This window comes from Idiotropiscis lumnitzeri, chromosome 3 (assembly GCF_059441095.1).
Source record: "Idiotropiscis lumnitzeri isolate Australia: NSW breed Sydney's pygmy pipehorse chromosome 3, RoL_Ilum_1.0, whole genome shotgun sequence".
Taxonomy (NCBI): domain Eukaryota; kingdom Metazoa; phylum Chordata; class Actinopteri; order Syngnathiformes; family Syngnathidae; genus Idiotropiscis; species Idiotropiscis lumnitzeri.
In genome coordinates this window covers 13,344,476-13,365,647 of record NC_142393.1, presented here as the reverse complement: position 1 = coordinate 13,365,647, position 21,172 = coordinate 13,344,476, and the positions used below count along the sequence as shown (strand labels likewise).

The following is a 21,172-nucleotide window of genomic DNA, read 5'->3' as shown; positions in this document are numbered from 1 at the left end:
CCCCATGCTGACGCCAAACCACATTGTTTTATTATTTACACCAAGCATGAAAGCTGAAGGGAAAGTGGTATGTTTTTGACTAGTTTAATTGTGAGGGTGCATAAAAAAAGTATTTTATAGAGGCTGTCCTTGCAAGAAAGTGTAAAATTCTGGCGAGGTGCGCCTATAAGAATTCAGAATTGGTACTGTTGATGAGGATATTGCATATTTATTATTCATAGATTGTATTTTTCACTGTCCTTATAGGGGCACAGTATGCCGGCAACAAAAGGACAACTTCCTCTGATGATGCCTCAGCGCTCTGGTCAGAAAGCCAAACTCATCTGCACCAACTCAGTCCACCTGAGGCCCTGCACGCCCCCGCCGCCAGCGGCAAGCCTGTTGGCCCGTCTTATGGCCTGCTGGGAGCGAAGAGTGGCACCCGTGTACCCGCTGGTACCAGTTCTGGTGTCAGCCCGGTCCTTGCTTGGCACGCAGCCATCAACGCCGCTCGCCAAGCGCAGGGCGATGTCGCAAAGTCTGACATGAGTCCGCAGCGCTCAGCATGCGCCACCGGAACAGCCCCCGTTGGCTCGTTGGCACAGAGAAAGAGGCAGCAGTACGCTAAGAGCAAAAAACAGGGTGGGTCCACTAACAGCAGGCCGCCCAGAGCGTTGTTCTGCCTCACCCTCAACAACCCCATTCGCAGGGCTTGTATCAGCCTGGTGGAGTGGAAGTATCCTTTTTGATGTTTGGTTGTAGTTGTTGATGATGATGAGTCGTGAGTAGAAAGGTGAAATAGACAAGCTGGGCAGCTTACATAATATATAAAAAAAAGATCAAATGACAAGTTTCTTTTGAAAAACGTTCTATAGTCCAAACCAGAGGTGGCGTGAAAAAAAAAAATCTCCTAAAAGTTGCGCACAATTTTTTGCACCAGCATATTTTACGAGAACTCAGTTCAGCACATGGAATAGATTCACACTTGTGCTTTGCTTTTTCTTTAGCTTGTACCATTTTTTGCAAAATCTATTCCAAAGGAATCAGCTGCTTCATCAAAGTGTGTTAGGGGAATGTCAGAGGAAGAATATACATAAAAAAAAGTTCCAATAGTGGTACCACAAAAGACGTGCTTCAAAGAGAGGTCAGAAAAAGTAGCTGCTTCGCCATGACAACACACTTTCTGACATTTCCCTCTGCATCGGAGAATTCCAGCCGTGCTGGTGAATTGTCCATGCTCACACCACCTGGCACCATGTGCTCATTTTCTTTTTTCCCGATCTCAAGACGATCATTAAGGTGACCCGTTTTAAAGTCACGACATCAAGATGGCCATGACGACAGAGCTGCGTCCGATTTGAGAAGAATGAGTGCATGAAGCTGTGGCCGAGAAAGCTTGGAAAGTGTGTTATGGCTGCTGCGGCAAATATTTTGATCGTGGGTAGGTTGGATTTGAAATAAATCTTTTGTGTCAACAATCCTGGAACCTTTCTGACCCCTTCTCAGAAAGAAATATGTCTTTCAATATGTCCAGCATTGTCTTAGGCCTGCGCTCAAATGACTCCCACTCTTATCTTATTCTCATCTTTTCACGTCATATATCCCTTAACAAGTTGTCTTTCAGACCATTCGATATATTTATACTGCTGTCTATTTTTGCCAACTGTGTGGCCTTAGCCATCTACATCCCTTTCCCTGGAGATGACTCGAATTCTACCAACCAAGAGCTGGTAAGTAAAACCGATGGTTTATAGAGTGGGGAGTGACGTCGCGGCTCAGCTGTTCACGGCCCATTCTGTGTCTGGACCAGAACAGCAGATTTGTCTTTGAAGGTCACATTATACTTTCAATCAATCAATTATCGATAAATTCATTTTCGGCTGGCAAGGTGGAGCCATGGGGTTAGTGTGTCTGCCTCGCACGCAAAAGTATAGCGTGTTCAAGTCTCGGCTTGGGTTGCCGTGCTTGTGTCGGCTTTCTCTATACTCCGACTTCCTCATACATTCCAAACATTTTGTGAAGTCTAAATTGCTCATCTGTGTGAATGAGAGAGGGAATTGTTGTTTCTCTATTTGTGCCCTACCATTGACTGGCGACCAGTTCAAGGTGTAGTCAGTTGAGATATGCTCCAGCTCCCCATGAGCCCTGAACATGAGAAGTGGTGGAGAAAATGGAGGCAGCTGTTGCTTTTGAAAAATTAATTTCTGCATGTCCTTAGAAAACCTTTCATTCAGTGTTTCCTTTCTTCTCCGAGCCTTGGAGGAAGTGTGTGTTTCTGTAGAGCGAGAGGAATTGATAGCCCAGAAAAACGTTGCATGTTCCCTCACCAGATGGGGATTACTCACTGCGCGTGTGTGTGCGTTTGTGTGTGCGTGCGTGTGTGTGTGTGTACTCATCACTGCAACACAATGCACACTGTGTGTGTGCGAATGTGTAGATGAGGGTGAAAATGAATGCAACTTGAGCATCAATAGGGAACATGAGATTTTTCATTTTAATCTCAGACATACTTCATCATAGATCCGATTTGTTTGAATTTGGGGGAAAAAAAATCGCAGAGTAGTAGGGAATATTGGGAATATAATTAAGATGTGAAATATGTATTTTAATCAGGATCAAACTCCCGCCATTGATAAAACTGAATTAATGGTTAAGACAATATTAAAGAATAAAAAGAAAGAAAACAAAAGAAAACAACAACCAAAAAAAAAAAAAAAGAGAAACGTGAAGGTGAGTTGTGTTACTTCACATCACAGATGTACATCAATAATCTCATGTTTTGATTTTCCTAGTTGTTACATGTGAAAAATGTTTAGGACTCTCAAGCATAAAAGTCACTTAGGAGTCCATTTTATACAACTTGACCAAGTGTTGATGTCGATAGCCGTTCAGTTGGGACCACCGAATCCCAAAACAGTCCATCACACGTTGAGATAATGACGGAAATTCTATATTTTACACTCAAATGCTTTCCATGCTGTTGGTATTTTCTGGCAGCGGTCAACTGGCCAAATATGAGTCATGTTGTGGACACAGACTCGACAGTCACGCAGTCACAGCTTCAGCAAGTATCAACACTTGATGCACATTGATATCCTGAGTTATGACCTGTCAGCAGTTTCAGAATGTAATACTTCATACATCAACGCAAAATATTGTAAAACATGGTTATTGTTGGGACAGATTATTTGTATACCATCAGAACACACTGGATTTACTGTCCTCCTTTCGGAGTGAAATGTTTTTTGTTTTTTTTATTTACAATTGTTGAGTGTGTCCTGCTGGTCTGAATGTGATGTAATGTAAGTGTGTGATTTTTTTTTTTTTTTTTTTTTTTTTTTTTTTTGGTACATGAGCTCGGGAGTAAATGCAAGAGAGAATTGAGCATGTTTGAGTGTGTACATGTTGAGGGATTAAACTGCACAGTGCATTAGTCATCCATGAATGAGCATAGGGAGGGCTCTATCTATCTATCTATCTATCTATCCATCCATCCATCCATCCATCCATGCATCCATCCATGCATCCATCCATCCATCCATCCATCCATCCATCCATCCATCCATCTATCTATCTATCCATCTCTATTTACAGTATCTACAGGGCTCACAATGAGTGGTTTTGCATCACAGATTGCGAATAAAAATTCGCAACACCTCATCAAAACTCATTAAATATCAAAACTAACAGTCACAGATGTTTGCATCCTTTCCGATGTAAAAGCGCAGCTGGTGTAACGTATATTAAGAGTACTCCAAATTGAGCACAGGTGTGACTGTAATTGTGATTGGTTGTTTGTCGATTTGTGCCCCGTGGTTGGCCTGCAACATGGTCAGAGGTGTACCCCTCCTCTCACCAGTGAGTTTTTGGTTTGTTTGCATGTGATTTTGCGTGTGTGATTCTCAGAACCAAGAGTCAGATTGCATCATTTTCCCAGTCAGGGATTAAAGGTTTAGAGGAGAGAGGAAATGAGAGTCACACTAAGCAACATATGGCGTTGACCAACATGTGTCTTTTCCTATGTGTGTTTGGTAATGTAAACACAGTGTTGAGCGAATTTCATTCGAGCCGCCAAAAGACGTGCTCATGACTGCTGTGTAGAAATGTATACAATAACACTGGTAACATTTTAATTGCATGTATATTTATTTATATATTTAAATGTATATTTTTGATGTTTCACAAATAAATGAAACGTGTTGCTGAACCTAACCCCTTAATTCATAAATATTATGAAATATATTTTTATTATTATTATTATTATTATTATTATGAAAACCTGATGTGTTAGAGGAAAACCAAGGGCAGATTTGGTATCGCTGCAAGAAATGTATTAAGAAAAGCTTACTTGCGTCTGTGATTTAAAAAATTAGGAAAAAATTGTGGACCAGTGTAATTTAAGTGCTATGATAGGTTACATTTATAAACAGACTTCCAAGAAGTAGTCCTGTTGTTAAACACTAAACAAACATGCTTAACAAACGTACAAAATCATTTTCTACAAGCTATATCATGCAAAAATACTCCAGAGTTTCACGAAAATCCAGATAAAATGATGCATTAAACACTTTATTTGCTGATTTAATGTAACTAATACGATAAACAAAATAATATTACATGTACTTTAAATGTATTCAATAATTGGTTAATTTATTATAAATTAATTAATGATAAATATGTCATGACCTAGCCCATACGTGTGTTTTAAAAATCAAATGTGGCCATTTGGCACAAACGTTTGCCCATTCCTAATCTAGAATAGAATAGAATAGAAATCCCTTTATTGTCATTGTACTCAAGTGTGCAACGAGATTAGAGGATGTCAGTTGTCATGTGAACCATCAAGTGAGAGCAAACATGGCGATCAATGAACTGTACTGGTGTGTAGAGCTAGCATCAGCGGGTTGACCCACTAAGTTGTGCGCCGTCGGCACAATAACCATGTATTTGCATGCTAACATTCATTCTGCATTTTTGCAATTGTGCATGTGTGCATGTCTTCACATTGAAATGCAAACGCAAACACAGTACCAGTACATGAAAACATTCTTGATGTAATCCAATATTTAACATTTAGTACGGCTAGCAGTTTCTAAGGAGGTATATTTTCTTGAGTTCAAAGTAGCAGGGAGATGAATTATGATTTGGTGTCGTGAACCGCGTAAATTCTGCAAATGTGAAGAATTCATTCAATCTTTTGTGTTGAGGATAGTTTTGCACTTTAATTAGCTTTTTGTTTCCGTTTTAGATTACAATTGTCCTTCCAGATTGTTTGCCGAGTTTGCCCCTCACAATTTACACCTTTGCCAAACGAATCTGCATCACTGCACTGCAGATGGACCCTTTTTCTATCAATTTCCTTGCCTTATATCGTTCCATTTACCATGCCTTTGCTTAACCAGGCTTCCTCGAGACATCGGCGATCACGTCTTTACTAGAGCGCAATCCCACCATTGTTGTGAGTCATTTCCTTCCGCTCGGGAGCTGTCACTGCTCCTCATCACCATCATGTAATATACATTTAAGAAGAACAAGGCCACAAAAAAATGTCAGTTAAACTGGCTGAATCACACTTTGCGGTCATTCTCATTATCGGTGCATTGGGAATGTATCGGTATCCATGGGATTCATTCCACTGTGTATGTGTAACTGTTACGCAAGAGTTTGGGTGTTTTTAATGGCGCCTGGGGGATTTGCAGATATTTTGTAAGTAGGCGACAGATGTTGGTAGGCCTATTGGGCGACTGCTTCGTACCCAAAGGCACAGGGACCACAGACACTGTTGGGAATGTGGGGCAAAGAGACACACACACACGCACACACACAAAGTGTAAAATTCGTGAGCTTAATAGGAATACAGTACCATGCCTTGTGCACCAATAAATCATCAGGATGCTTCAATTTCTATTAAAATTGATGTAATGTGCCAAATTAGAATATGAATTCCAAGATAAGTAAATTCAAATTCATGGTGCAAAGGAGCACACGGACAGGGAGCGTTTGTCTAAGCAGAGAATGTTGGTTCGGTGCCTTGCTCAAGGGCACCCCAAGATTAGTCGGGCTGCAGGCGAACAGCGAGTTGTGGCTGCAGCAAACGTGATGCTGGTTTCAAATGATCGCTTTATTCCCGATTTATCATCCATTAACGTCCTGCACTTGGGCTGGCCACGCAGCAAACAAAAACGACTTTTTCTTATTATCTTGATTTGTTGTTTACCATTGCTCCGTGTGTTCTTGTGAACTGGAAATGGTACGCTTAATGGGCCGCAATTTTGAAGTGACAGGTTGGATAAACAGGTGACTCGCCGATGATACGTTACAGTTGAGCAAGTTTGTGTTGTATGGGACAAATGATCAATTTAATCGCTGCGCATTTTTTTTAATACAACTATTTAAGATCCCAACATGGGCCAATAATTGTGTATCTGTCCTTATTTCAAATGATTTTTGAGTGTTTGACCTCAGTGGAGGTCTGCACTCTACTGAGTGCTGCGCTTTCACCTTGTTTACAAGCACAGCTGGCTTTCATGGCAACTGTCACTATGGCGACTTGTGGAGTGGAGTGTGCAGGACAAGGGCTCTCAACAAGAGATGTGAGCTCGACCAAGAAGGAGAAGGAGGCAGCAAGTCCAAGAAATTGCAAAAAAAAAAAAAAAAAAAGAGCCCAGGAGAGCAAGAAAGGGCCGAGGGGTCACTAATTGGGGTTGAGGAGGATGATGAAAGGAAAAGAGATGACAGGAAGAATAATTAAAATCATGCATGAGGAGAAAGAATAAGGGCAGGGTAAGGATTTAAGAAGATGAGAAAAACGTGATGAATCAGACTGCAGGAAGTAAGAGAGATGCTGAATAAATCTTGAGGACTTCCATGTTGTGTTGTGTGAATCATGTGATTAGATTAAGTCAGTGCTTCTCAATTATTTTTTTGTGAGCCCCCCCCAGTGAGAAGAAAACAATTCCCCCCCCCCCCCCCCCCACCAACCACTATCCGCCAAAACTTTAAATAATAACATTTTTGTCGCAAAATGAACCTACACCGTAGAGTTAATACTCGCATGATGCGTAATGAGAGCGCCACTGCCAACTACTGGAGTGGTTGTGCAATTACACTTTATTGTAGAAGGGCGGGAAAAAAAAAAGCACGTTCCCCAGGGGTCACACACGCCCCCCTCAGCATCGCAACTTGCTTCACAAGGTTTACAAGTATCATCATCATTATGTTCTGATCTTGTTGCCATGTTCAGAGGTAACCACGTGTACTGATGCCTTCCTTGGCCTTTCATCTTATTGTGGCTAATGAGAAGACAATCTAATAGGAGCTGATTAGCTTGCTTCTGGTTGCCTGTTCGAGTCACCCCTTACAGGACGTTTTTCCACAAACACTCTTCATACAAATGATAATCAGCGATGATGGTGAGGATGATGGTGATATTTATTTATATGGACTCTTGAAATATTTGGAAATGTATATTCTTTTTGGTCTTGTTCAGTGTCTTTTTTGTTTTTATGCTTGTTTTGCATTTAAAGCAAAACGCTTTCATGCGAGTTATGTTCGTCACGAATTTCCAAATGAGTCCAAATTTTGGAGGTTTAGTGGATGTAACATGTTGCAGAGATGTCACACGTTTTGAGTGGTCAAGCTGTGATGACGCTCCTTCTGTTCGTCAAACGAGTGTTTACAGAAAAGGAAAGATGTGTCGCTGTCCAGTGAAAAGCTTATATCTTTAAACGATGTTTGTTTTTATTGGGGAAAAAAATGACTTCTTGTTTTTCCTAATTAGAATATCTACAATTTCATGAGTTTTATCTGACAAAAAAAAAAAGCACAATTTGTGAGTTATTTTTCAGTTTTTATTGGCTACTGGGGGGTGTTTGGTGAATTTGCTGATGGCTGACGTGAGGATTTACGGCTGTTTGTCACCTCAGCAAGTGCCTTTTTATATTGCAGAATATGTGTTTAGACTCGGGGAGGCACATAGAATCAATTATTGTAAACAAAAAAAAAATGTCTTGACTTCCCCTTTAAAGCCACCTGTAAGTGTATAGCTCAGTTTACATCATGAGGATAACATCACAGCTTTGGGTAATATGGAGCAAAAGCATTTATGGGAGAGTCATAAAGCATTGAGCGTTGTGTCAGCTTGGATTATTATCAATAAGGTTAGTGGCACCAAGTGAACCCGGGCGTTTGTGTGGCAATGTCAGCCTTTCACTCTGATCAGTGCTACTGCATGTTCACACGTGGTTCTTAAGGCATGGAAAGTAATCAAAAGAATAATATTCGCAATCCTTAATTTGCTTGCAATGCTCGGTTGCTTATAACACATTCGAGAGTGTAAGTGTGTTTGGCTCGTCAAGTCACCCTAAAAAAAGAAAAAAAAATCTATTTGGTGGTTGTGTGTTGTGTGAGAGAGAGAATGAATGTTACTTCTTTGGTAAAAGTGCAAAGTTTCACACAACATAATGTTGCACTTCCACAGCACAGCCAGTTCATGCGAATAGTTTTGTTTTAAATGAGAAAATTCCTTTTGTCTTCTCTCTATTTTGCTTTTAAACACCAGCAATTACAGAAGATAATCAATGCTTTTACTTACTCGAATGAACTATAATTATTTTTAGAACAAAATAACAAAAATCATTCAGGGATTAAAATGAGTGTGATGATTGAATCTTATTGATTTTTTATTTTTTATTTTGCCACAGCATACGATAACTGTAATACTTTTTAAAAAAATGCTCAAGTATCACCTTTAAAATGATTTGGATACTCGGCCGCCTTGGAATGAGAACAACGAAGGTCTACTTTGGAGACGTAAAATATTGGTGGACCAGCTAGGACACTTGTGCTTGTAAAAAAACTAAATACGCAACAGTTCATGACCTCATGACCTTAAAATTGCAGCAAATATATGTGGCATCTGCAGAGGAGCCCTTAACAAAACCCAACTGTCACCACAACCGAGATTCACAAATCATTCCGGATTCATCTGCAAAAAATAATCTAGGACATTTCATTTATCCTCTGCCGTACTTTGTGGTGGCTTTGGCCCGACTACGCAGAATTTCTTGTCTGCTTCCCAAAAGAGAGGATTTGAAGGCTTACAGGATGTGCTGCTCCTCCTTAAATCAATTAAGCTGCTTTGCTTTCTCTCCTCATTGATGGCCCAAGCCTGCGTTTTGTTCTCATTAGTAAAGACTTAGAACTTAACGTCATGCAAGGTGAACATTGAGGAAAAGCATAAATTATTTACATTGTCTCTGCAAGTGATAATTAGTATGGAATGTCACCGCGCTCTAGGATGGATCTACACGACGTGGTTCAAGTAACAAAATTCAGATTACAATTGGGTTATGTGTCATGGCAGTGTGAATAGAAAATAATTCACAATTGGATTTCTTCAGATTGGTATCAGGCCTCTTTTAAATGTGCTTACAAATTAGATCTTGGATACCTGCTAGTGCAAATGCAACACAAACACGCAGATCAGATAGACCCGGTCAAATATGATGTTGACCTCAAGATGTGACAAATATGCACCCTTGTTTGGCCAAACCACACAAATGAAGACAATTAACTACAGCAGGTGTGACTCTAAACTGCAGCAAAAGGTATAGAGTTTTAAATGCGGTAACACATAAAAGTATGTATTCATTTCCAACAAAATTAGCCAAGTTCTGACAAAAAAAACTATAAATGATTATTTTCAAATCTAACAGGTGCGAGCAACACTTACACGTTAGAAGTTTGTTTTTTTTTCGGAAAAATGCTTTTTTTTTTTTTTTTTTTCAGTTAAGTGACTGATGATTTCGGCTGCCACTCTAGCCTTCGTCCGTGGCAGCCGAAACTGTCAGCAAGGTAAGAGAATTGTCATTTTACTTAAAAAAAAACAAAAAACACATTTCTCTGGAAAAAAAAAAATACTCGTTCAGGAGGGATTTTCTTTTGAGAAGGGTGTTCCCTACCGAGTTTGAATAAAGCTGATAATTTCAACACTTTCTTGACACGATCCACATGACTTTCCAATGAAACAAAAGTGTACACACTTTTGATTTGAAATGATGACTTCTCCAACTCACCTCAAAAGAAATCCTGAGAATATGTTTGCTATTATGTGAGGCGTTACTGAGGAAACTCATCTTTCTTGAGTGTCCCAACTTCAAGTCTCATTCACTGCCCACACGTATAAAAAAAGGAGCCTGATTTCCATGGCAACCGTATCGTGACTGCAGCTGTACGACTCGCAAGGAGATAACTGTGATGATGTGTGAAGCTTTTTTTTTTTTTTTTTTTCCTCAATGTTCATATGCCGAGAGCTCTGAAATGTAATGCAAAGAAAAATAAGCTTTAAGCAAAAATTACAAGCGTAGATTCCTGAAAAGTGTGATTGATTTTTTTTTGTGGTTAGTTCTGAAGTTCCGGGTTCGATTTTGGTTCTGGAATTTGCTTGTTTTCCCTGTACTTGCGTTTTGTTTCTTCGAGAACTCGGCCTTCCTCCCACAAGGCCAAATCCAAGTCTTAGTCTTGTCTTGGTCTTGGTCGCCTCTAGTCTCGTTAATACCTCCGTCTCGTTTGGCGTGGTCTTGACTTCAACACTACACCACGCTTTGCGCTTGACTTACGCCGGGCACAGAAAATATGGTTTGTTTGTGTGTGTGCGTGTGTCAGCACATTAGTGGTCATGTGACTGCTGCATTTGTGGTCTCTTGTAATCTCCGTACTTTGGCTCCAGTGTCAGCAGTTCAACAGATATTTCAGAACTAGTGGAAACACAACCAGAATGTAGGCGGGTGATCTCAGCCGCAGCCTTGATTTGATGTCATTTCCTGCGCGGCTCACATCCATCAAATCCAGCCACTTAGGGCGTATTTCATGGTACATTATATGGGCATTACTATAACGTTCAAAGGCAATTACTATTTTTTTTTTTTTATTGTTTTTTTTTTTTCAATGTTATCAAAGTTTTAGTTGGAGTCTCCAGTTCCTTTCATCTTACTCTTACTCAATGTTCTCTCTTTTTGTCTGTGTTTGCACACAATAGTCTACAATGATAGAAAAAGCAGGGGTGGGCAAACATTTCGATTGGCGTTCCACAATGGGTTCTAAACTTTGACAGAGGGGCCGGAGCAGGAGCAGATGGAGAGAGTGTTTTGGTAACCCCACCTCATCGGAGAAAAAAACCCCCCAAAACATTTAATTTTAAATGAAAGTGAAAAAAAGCATTACAACAATATATATGTATTTGAAATACCAAAGTATTTAGAAAATAAAACATTAACAAGGTTTATTCATTAAATTATTTTCAAGTTCGGCGGGCCGGATTAAGACGTTTAATGGGCCGCATCTGGCCCCCGGGCCGTAATTTGCCCACACCTGTTATTTAGAATTTGCCACAGTCATCCATCCATCCATTATCCATCCGCTTTTCCTCACAAGGGTCGCGGGGGGGTGCTGGAGCCTATCCCAGCTGTCATCGGGCTGTAAGCGGGGTACACCCCAAACTGGTTGCCAGCCAATCGCAGGTGCCACAGTCGTAGTGGAAATTTGTAATTGAGCGGATCTATTATATTAATCAATTCGGGAGGTATGACAGTCAATTAAGAATGGAGCAAAGATGCTGCTTTGAACATTGGCTCAGGTCTGTCTGTGTGAAGTTTACATGTCCTCTGAGTGACTGCATGGTTACTCCCACAATGCAACAAACATGCATCACGGGTTAACTCCACAGACAAGAATTTGAGGACCAGCCCAGGGTGTACTCTGCCTCTCACCCAAAGCTGGCGGTGATAGGCTCCAGCTCACCTCTGACCCTGAACAATAGGAGCGGCAGAAAACAGTTCTGAATATCGATCAGAAGTGCAGGAGATGACATGTCTTAAACAGAGCTGCACATGATTGAGCATGTCCCGTTCAAGAGCACATGTTGTGTTTATGTCCTCTAAATCAGCGGGAGAAGTGCTTAGCTTAATGGGCCTCTAAAGCTGCCAACTCGCTGACCCTTTTACACGGCGTAATGCAGACATGAACACAGCGACTGCGTGCGTGTGTGTGTGTGTGTGCGTGTGGGAGAAGAAGAGAGACGAGTGCACATGGAGGCGAAATACAGCAATGAAGGTGTTTTGTGTGGAAGAGAACGCAAATCGACACAACAACACACATGCACAAGGATAGCCACTGTGCAGGATTGTCCAAATGATCGAACCACGTTGCCATGGAAACGTGTAGCTTGTTACAGCCTAATCTTTGAAATATGCTTTGACGTTGGTAATTTTTCGAGCCATCCATAGAGCGGCTGTCCTCAGTAGGGTCGACGGTCGGCTGGGTTCTATCGCAGACTCTGGGTGAGAGACGGCATACATCCTGGACTGAGAGCCAGCCAATCGCAGGACACGTATAGACGAACACTCAGGTTCACACCTACGATTGTTTAGACATTTGAATTAACCTAACCTGCATGTTTTTGGAATGTGGAAGGAAGTTGGAACATACATAATTAATTATTAAATACTACGGGACAACGTTATTGAATATTAATTTAGGTGTAGCAGTGCGTAACTGCGTCGTAATTTAAAAGAAAAAGAAAAATTAAAAACTTATAATGCATCTCTATTTCCGTTGTGCTTCTACAATCCTTACAGGAAACAGTCGAATATGCCTTCCTGATCATTTTCACTATCGAGACATTTCTGAAGATTATTGCCTACGGCCTGGTCATGCACCAGAACTCCTACGTCAGAAATGGCTGGAACATGCTGGACTTTGTCATCGTCATAGTAGGGTGAGTTTTCCTTTTTATTTTCAATTTGAATTTGATTTTGTCTGTATAAAACACTCCATGATGCAATTTCTGCGCACCATTTCTGGGAATCGTTTACACACACATGCTCATTGGACATTTTGTGCATTTTTGTTTGCATTCAGTATGCAGTGACAATTTGGCATTGTATATTTTATATTCAATGCAGAGTACCAATTGAAATTATGAAGTGAAAGTGCATAAAGAAAGAATGTTGATCAATTTTTTGGTCTGTCAAAAATGGGTGACCGATATTTGACCGATTTTAGGTAATGGGAAAATATGATTAAACAATTATGTTTTTTTTTTTTTTTTTTTTAACCAAAGTGGTCACTCGAACATCTGATGTGACCAGGAAAAATAATCTTAACAATTATGCATCTAAATTACTGTGTCGCTTAGAAAATATCCACCCATCCATTATGTGAACCGCATATCCTCAGAAGGGTATTTTATTTAAATTGTAAAGTGAACTTTTGGTTTTCCTACACCGTGCATGTGCGCTCAGACGTAAGAACTGGTGCATCTTGATTTTTGTGTCTTTGCATGCCTCCTCTAGCGTGTTTGGGAATTTGACAGACCGTGTTGCGCTATGCTGGACGTTCTGGCTGACCAAAGGCGTTTTCTTTTACCCACTGGCACACATGCCAATTTGGTGGGCTAAAGTAAGACTAAACATAATGCCTGCTGGACGGACAACTATGTTGTGGATGTCATCATAAATATGACAACAACAATGCATCAAACCCTCTTAATCATTGTAGGAATCGATTAATTGAGCGCTTTATTAATAGTATAATTTTTATTTTTTGTTTTAAAAATGACACAGCGGTAATATGTGATCATCTCTTTTTCTCTATCTCTCACTTTCTGTTCTTTGCTTTCATCTTCTCGCTGCTTTGACATCTCCATCACTGCCCTCTTGCTCCTCCCTCCCCCTCAATCATTATCACCTTCCCTTCACGTCTCCTCTCCCTCTCTCCGCAGCTTGTTCAGTGTGGTCCTGGAGATGATAACCAAAGACGCTGACTCGGGCGGCCAGTCAGGAGGCAAGCCTGGGGGGTTTGATGTCAAGGCCCTCCGAGCCTTTCGCGTGCTTCGCCCCCTTCGCCTTGTCTCTGGAGTTCCAAGTGAGTTGAATCCCAACACACACTCTTTGTCCGGTTTACTGATTGTGTTTACTGCGTATGCAGTAATACGTCATGCGGTGTTTACCAAGTATGACAAAACCCAAAAAGGAAAAGCAGAAATTGAAATTGAAGTGAACCCGGGCCTCTCGACTGTGAGGCAGATGTGCTAATCACTTCATTTCTAACTCGTAATGCCACTAATAACGCAGGATATACCACTTGAATCAATCCTCGACTTGCTCAAGGCTCATGCTTATGAATCAAGAAAATAACGCAGCCTATCCAGGATTCCTCCTTTGGATATGAGGTTCTTGTTTGACTTTACATTTCCATAGCAACACATCATGAGGAGGAAAGATAATGCTGAACTCAACTGAAAGAATTTCACTTTTATTTTCAGTCAATGTTCTGTTTCTGGGAAATGTATGAATGACATTGTGACCTCTGACAAGAAATCTTATTTTCTATTACATACACAAAGTCACGGGCTGAGGCTCTCGCTTATTTGCACCTTTTTTTTATCTGATGAATCCATTCAGAACAATTAACTCAAAGGTCACAACCTAAGTATACATGTCTGACCAACTTGCCTCATGCATCACCGGCCAAACTGGCTGGTAAGTTGAATTAAATTTGAACCCGCATTTGTCAGGTGGGTGGGTGTTAATTTAGAACCCTGATCAAGGGAAAATATGTTCACAAGTTCACAACATTATTATTATCATCATTATTATTGTTGCTCATGTATTATTATTATTATTATTATTATTATTATTATTATTATTATTATTATTATTAGATTATTATTATTATTTTATATATTTTATATATATATATATATATATATATATATATATATATATATATATATATATTTTTTTTTTTATTTATTCATTTTAAATAGATTTTAGTCATCAGAAATATATATTTTTCTATCTATGCCTGCACTGAATAGTGACAGGAAGAAAAATCTAATCTTCCCCGATTGGATGGCAGAAGGTACAAGAAAACGTGTGTATCCATCTAATGCTTTTCCTTGTTGTGTGATTGCAGGTCTGCAAGTGGTTTTGAACTCCATCATTAAAGCCATGGTCCCCCTGCTTCACATCGCTCTGCTGGTCCTCTTCGTCATCATCATCTATGCCATCATTGGCCTCGAGCTCTTCATTGGCAAAATGCACGCTACCTGCTATGTGGTAAAAACAGGTGAGGCGTTTATTCCTATTGGGCGTTTGCACACTTTACTTTAACATTGCGTCCAAATTATAAAGATATATGCTGTTTAGTGTTAAGAATTACTCACATTCCAACATGCTTCTTAGGTTAAAAGGAAATTCTAGTTAAGAACTGTGAGTGTGAATAATAATTTCTTGTTTTCTGTTCTTTCTTTAAATTTTTTTTTTTAATTTTTGTAATATTTTTATTTTTTGCTACTTGGTCATGCAGTATGGTGCATCTGCCTTTTTATTCTGGTACAATTTGCCTGGCAACATTTTTTTTTTGCATTCTGTTCTCCCTCTATGATTATTTGAACTGTGATGGGTATTTATGACAACTGCAAACAAACGCAAGACATTTTCAGAGGGAACTAAAACGTCACATGGGAGTTGGTTTCAATTAACCTAACGATGAGCACACCCGGTTTTTAGTTTTGAGGTTCAGGATGCGACTCTTGGCTTCTTGTGAAGAGTTTGCATGGGTTTTCTTCAGCTTCTCTGACCTCCCTCATTTTCCAAAAACATGCATGCTAAGTTTATGGAAATCTCTGAAATGTTCGTAGCTGTGACAGTGAGTGTCGTCAACACTATACATACTATGTGATTGACGGGGCAACCAGTCCAGGACCAGGTAGGACCCCACTTCTCACCCAAAGTCAGCTTGGCTGGGCTCCCGTTACCTGACACCCGAATCATTATGATTCTTATTTTTAACACATTTTTACTATTTTCAAGGTGCAAGTAAACTTTTCAGCATTAACAATACGTTAAAGCCATCTCTGATTAAAACTTGCTGTTGACAATTGTTCTTCTGGTTTTCTTTAGGTGCTCTGGCAGAAGAGGAGCCAACGCCATGTGCGGTGTCCGGCAACGGTCGCCACTGCACACTAAACACGACAGTGTGCAGGGAAGGCTGGCAAGGTCCCAACAATGGCATCACCAACTTTGACAATTTCTTGTTTGCCATGCTCACTGTGTTCCAGTGCATCACCATGGAAGGCTGGACCGACGTACTCTACTGGGTAATCTTATTTGGCACTATTTAAAATAAATGAATAAATAACAAGAGTGGTGTGTTTTTTTTTTTTTAAATGTGCTCTTGCGTGTCACATCACAATGCACATACATCATTTTATCGATGAAAATCATTCATCATTGGCCTTTCCTCCCTCCTTTCTCATTGTCCTTTTCAGCCGCTTGCTTTTATTCACGTGCATGCGTTACCATGCCAACGACATGCTCAGGCTGCTGCCAAAGCAGCGTACAAAGGACATAACCAATCTATAGGAAGGCTTCAAAGGCAGAGTGAAAGAAAATTTCAGACTTTCTTAATAAGCGTTTAATCCTTGTTTGTCATTTTCTGTTTGTGGGTGTTTGTAGATGAATGACGCGATGGGCTTTGAGCTGCCGTGGGTCTACTTTGTCAGTCTGGTCATCTTTGGTTCTTTCTTTGTTCTTAACTTGGTCTTGGGTGTCCTCAGTGGGTAGGTTTCATTTCTTGGATTTTTATGCCAATTTGGTGACTTGTGCCAATGATGACCTCTATGCCCTCGCTGTGTCTAGAGAATTCTCCAAAGAGCGAGAGAAGGCCAAGGCACGAGGTGACTTTCAGAAGCTGCGTGAGAAGCAGCAGCTGGAGGAAGACCTCAAGGGCTACCTGGACTGGATCACTCAGGCCGAGGACATTGACCCTGAGAACGAGGAGGAGGTAGATGAGGAGGGAAAGCGCAACAGTGAGTTCCCCGCATTTAATTCACCTTTTGTCTACGCCACCACCCCTGAACTCAGACAGACCAATCAGACCTCAGCACAAAATGCTTTTTTTTGGAGTACGGCGGCCCATGGACATTATGGGTCAGACCGCCCAGGAAGTACAGCTCAGGTGATAGCCACTGCTGCTTTGTTTTGAAAACAATTAACGTAATCTGACAAATATTTTAGTTGTCGCACCAAATGCTGGCACAGATGTTAGCACACATCTAATTATCTGTTTCAGGTAATTGAGTCTTCTGTTGCTTAAGACAAAAATGAATAAATGCATCTTGTGGTTAACATTTCCTCAGTGAGCTTTCTGCGTTAGCGTCAGTTATACCTCCGCCTAGTTCATGAACTCACCCATTTGTGTGTTTTTATTGGAACGTTTCCTTAAGTAGTCTATGCAAAACTCGCCTTTTCACATATTTTATGCTCTCTTTGTAAATCCCCGAGATGCCACAAGATGACAGTAAAGCCCTGGCTAATAGGATAGTTGTATTGATACAGAAGCGATACATCTCTGTAGATATTGACGTCTTTCTTTGTTAGGGAGGACCCAAGTTCAGTCTGGGTTTTTATTTTAAGTTGGTGTGTGCGTGTTTATAGGCAAATTAATATTTAATTAATAATATAAATGATACATTTTTCAAGGGTAATTTTGTAAGATCAGTTTGAAATGATGTTCAAAAGGTCCCACGATTTAAATAAAAAAATAAAAAAACATTTGTCAAGCAATTTTCATTGGTCACAAATGTGATTTTGAAAGAGCTATTTTCTCATATGTTGGGCAGAAATTAATCTTCCAGTAATTAGTCATTTGAGTACATCCGTTCAAAAAGACACGCATGATAGTGAGCATGAATGGTGGTTTGTCTTTGTGTGCCCTGCGATTGGCTGACATGCATTATGATAAAAACGATGAAACTAATAATTTAGCAATAAACGAATGACTCAAAATTGAAACCATTATCATTTTATTGTAATGTAAAAGTTGATTACAGCCGAGTGTCACCCCTGCATTCACCCGATTTGGAGTGAAGTATTCATTTCGTCAAGGGTCCAACAAATCCAGAACCCAATTTAGGGTCGGAAACGTTTAAAATAATGCAGTCATTTGGTTAAAGAATGAACATGCTTTCTGGCGTCTTGCGTCTGTTTTACTGCTGTTTACTGACACACTGCTTCCTCTGCTGTTTGGTTACGTGAACCGCATGTTGGTAACACCAAGGGGTCACGTTAGCGGACCTTACCGAGAAGAAGAAGGGAAAGTTTGGCTGGTTCACCCAGTCCACAGAGACGCAGGGTAAATGTGTGCTTGTCCCAAATTGTGTTTTCATGCACATTGTCATTTTGGGCACACCGTCTTTGTCCTGGAACATATAACTCATAATGCTCCTGCTTTGCTAGGCTGTATGCTTTCGTGTTTTGCTTGGATTTACTCCCCCATGTCACATCACCCATCCTTTCACTCACTTTTTATGTGAATTTCTAAAATTTGTATTGCTGCCAATAAACCAGAAAATGCAAAGAAGAAGAAAACGGAAGTAATATAAGAAGCTAGGCTAAGTGTTATCTTATCTGGTAATTATTTTTGCCATTGCAAATTCTTCTACTTGTCATTTCTATTGTGGCAAATTATTTCTGAGAGTTATAAAAAGTCACATACCCAATAGCCGGCTACTAGTTGTCTTTTTGTGGATAATGATTAGCAGAGATGGGCATTTACAATTTGCCGTCAGTGCCAACGGACGTTCTGTCAGTCTGTCACTGATGCGGGTGGACTGACAGAAACTTTGAAACACCGGCAGAATAAGCGCAGACAAAAGCAATTTTCGTCCATCTCTGGACTGGCATAAATGACCCCCTCCCCCCCACACACAAAAAAAAACAAAAAAACAAGAGGCATTTTGGTGATGAAATAGAAGAGAAGGAGCAGTAAAAGTATAAGAATTTAGATTTTTGTGGAAGGTGGTCTAAAATGTTTCTAAGTTAAAAAAATGGTGTACCTTGTAAAAAGTTATTTTTTATTGACGGACCTAAAGTAGCGGCATCAGAATGTAATTTAGCAAAGAAGGCAGCGTATTGAAAATAACAATGACGGAGTGAGTGACTGGTCCAGCCTGAAATAATGACGGCTAACAATGACTGAATTTCTTGGTCTGTCGCTGGCAAATGGCGGACGTTCAATGACACAGCCACTACTGATGATTAGATGTGATATAATTCTACTTCTAGGGCGTTTGTGATTTTAAAAAAATGCACTTGTCCAAACAGACATGATAAATATGATCCGTGGAAAAAAAATCAGCCATCTCTGCTTCATCTTGTGCCTATAACGGAGGTGGAGATACATGCTTTTCGTAGTTTTTGTCGTCAATTTATGACAGCCACATTTTCCACAGTTATGTATGTGCTCATATCTCATCCTTTCATCACCATTTGCCAAAATATGTTTACTTCACTGTCATTTTATTTGACAATGTATTTATTCTATTTTCAAACCGAGACCAAGTTGTATGACATCAACTAGTAATATTCTGCATTCTGAGTTGTCAACATGAAAATCTCTTATTACTTGAGTAAGAGAAACGTTAATTTTAGGAAACAAGTTTTAATGTGTCTGATTTTGTGTGTGATTCAACAGCAAGCGTGCCCACAAGTGAGACCGAGTCGGTTAACACCGACAACCACAGCGAGGATGACAAATGGCTTTGCTGCGCTCCTTTGTGGTGAGCGTCATATACCAATCTTTACCAACCTTTTCACACGTGACCAACAGTATTTGCAATTGCAAAACAGCTTTGTGAAAAAATGTCATCTTCTGTTCTCCTCAGTAAAAAAATTACTAAGTCAAAGTGCAGGTTAGTACCGTGGTGTGACATCACCCAGTAGGTATGTGCATCATCCGAGTGGATTCAACTCATCCTGCATGCCTTGATTTGTTGAAATACTTAAGCATACATTATTCTAATCCCTAATATTGCCCATTCCTGATTAACTGAGGTTCAATTATTAATAAATACATCATTTGTCCTATCTCCTTGATCATGACTGACCATTTTCGTTCTGCATTCATTTTGTTTCGTTCAATCCTGATGTGGGTCACTGATGATGTAGTGGTAAGCTCGCCTGACTTTTTTGCAGGCAAGGTGGGTCCACTTCTACTCAGTGACGTTGTGAGTGTGAATGGTTATTTTGCTTGAAATGGGCACTATGAGTGGAGAGTTTGCCCTTCACTCAATGTTACGACCCCGTACAAAAAAATGGAGGGCTTTTTCTAAAGTGTGACATGTTTTTTTTCGGTTTTTTTCCAAGTCGTCAGGGGCGACGATGGAATCGTTTCTGTCGCAGGAAGTGTCGTACTGCAGTGAAATCTGTGACATTTTACTGGCTGGTCATCATTTTGGTGTTCCTCAATACTCTCACCATCGCGTCAGAGCACTACAACCAACCGGATTGGCTCACTGAAGTTCAGGGTAAGATGAGTTTCTACCTTTGTAGCTTTCCTTCTGTTTCCACTAAGCAGTACACATTGATTATACGTTTTTTTCTTTTTTTTTTCATGAACAAAATAAAGATTTGTCCCACTTTTTGGCACTCTTTGCTTATTTTGGAGTCAAAAAGCAGACATAATTTGCCTTGTTTACTTTCTTTACTTCCTATTCTTTGGCAGCTTGCACTGTGACATGCTGCTCTTGTGTGACACGATGACCCATAATGCCGCGCTCGAGCAGTGGGATGCCAACTAGCGTTAACATTTGGCTTTAGAGGTTAGCTACGGTGGCCGAGAAAAGTCACAACAACTTCAAACTCCACAACACAACAACATTGAATTACAGCACTGTGGCAAAACAAAAAGAAAAAAAAAAAACCCATCCCAGTCCTCCGCTCCTTTTTAGCCCAGAACAATTCTATCATGTTTTAAAACAGGGGTGGGTAAACTTTTTGATTGGTGGGCCACAATGGGTTCTAAAATTTGACGGCGGGGCCGGACCAGGAGCAGATGGATGGAGTGTTTTGGTCACCTCACCTCATCGGAAAAAAAAAATACATTTGATTTTAAATGAAAATGAACAAAAGCATTACAACAAAATATCTATCTTTGACACACCAAAGTATTTAGAAAATAAAACATTAACAAGGTTTATTCATTTAATTTTTTCTAAGTTTGGCGGGCCGGATTAAAACGTTTAACAGGCCGCATGTGGCCCCCGGGCCGTAGTTTGCCCATGCCTGTTTTAACTAAACATCGAATTATGTTTGATGAATGGGTCTTGGCTACAGCATTTAAAAATATA

At 40.1% G+C, this 21,172-nt stretch overlaps 1 protein-coding gene across 7 annotated transcripts in view; it reads left to right on the top strand.

Annotated features, from left to right (window-relative positions):
• cacna1db (calcium voltage-gated channel subunit alpha1 Db) overlaps positions 1–21,172 on the top strand; it is a 48,667-nt gene that overhangs the window by 1,781 nt on the left and 25,714 nt on the right. For 4 of the 7 annotated variants that reach the window (XM_088290703.1, XM_088290706.1, XM_088290702.1 and 1 more), the window contains exons 1-12: positions 222–715; positions 1,604–1,709; positions 12,615–12,754; positions 13,760–13,902; positions 14,956–15,108; positions 15,945–16,141; positions 16,500–16,603; positions 16,683–16,852; positions 18,103–18,177; positions 19,519–19,603; positions 19,709–19,735; positions 20,190–20,350. In XM_088290703.1, the coding sequence (XP_088146829.1) occupies positions 525–715; positions 1,604–1,709; positions 12,615–12,754; positions 13,760–13,902; positions 14,956–15,108; positions 15,945–16,141; positions 16,500–16,603; positions 16,683–16,852; positions 18,103–18,177; positions 19,519–19,603; positions 19,709–19,735; positions 20,190–20,350 (1,552 nt within the window). In that variant the 5' untranslated portion in view covers positions 222–524. Of the gene's footprint in view, positions 1–221; positions 716–1,603; positions 1,710–12,614; positions 12,755–13,759; positions 13,903–14,955; positions 15,109–15,944; positions 16,142–16,499; positions 16,604–16,682; positions 16,853–18,102; positions 18,178–19,518; positions 19,604–19,708; positions 19,736–20,189; positions 20,351–21,172 lie in introns of those variants that run through there. The other 3 variants (XM_088290705.1, XM_088290700.1, XM_088290704.1) reach the window with 1 other exon arrangement.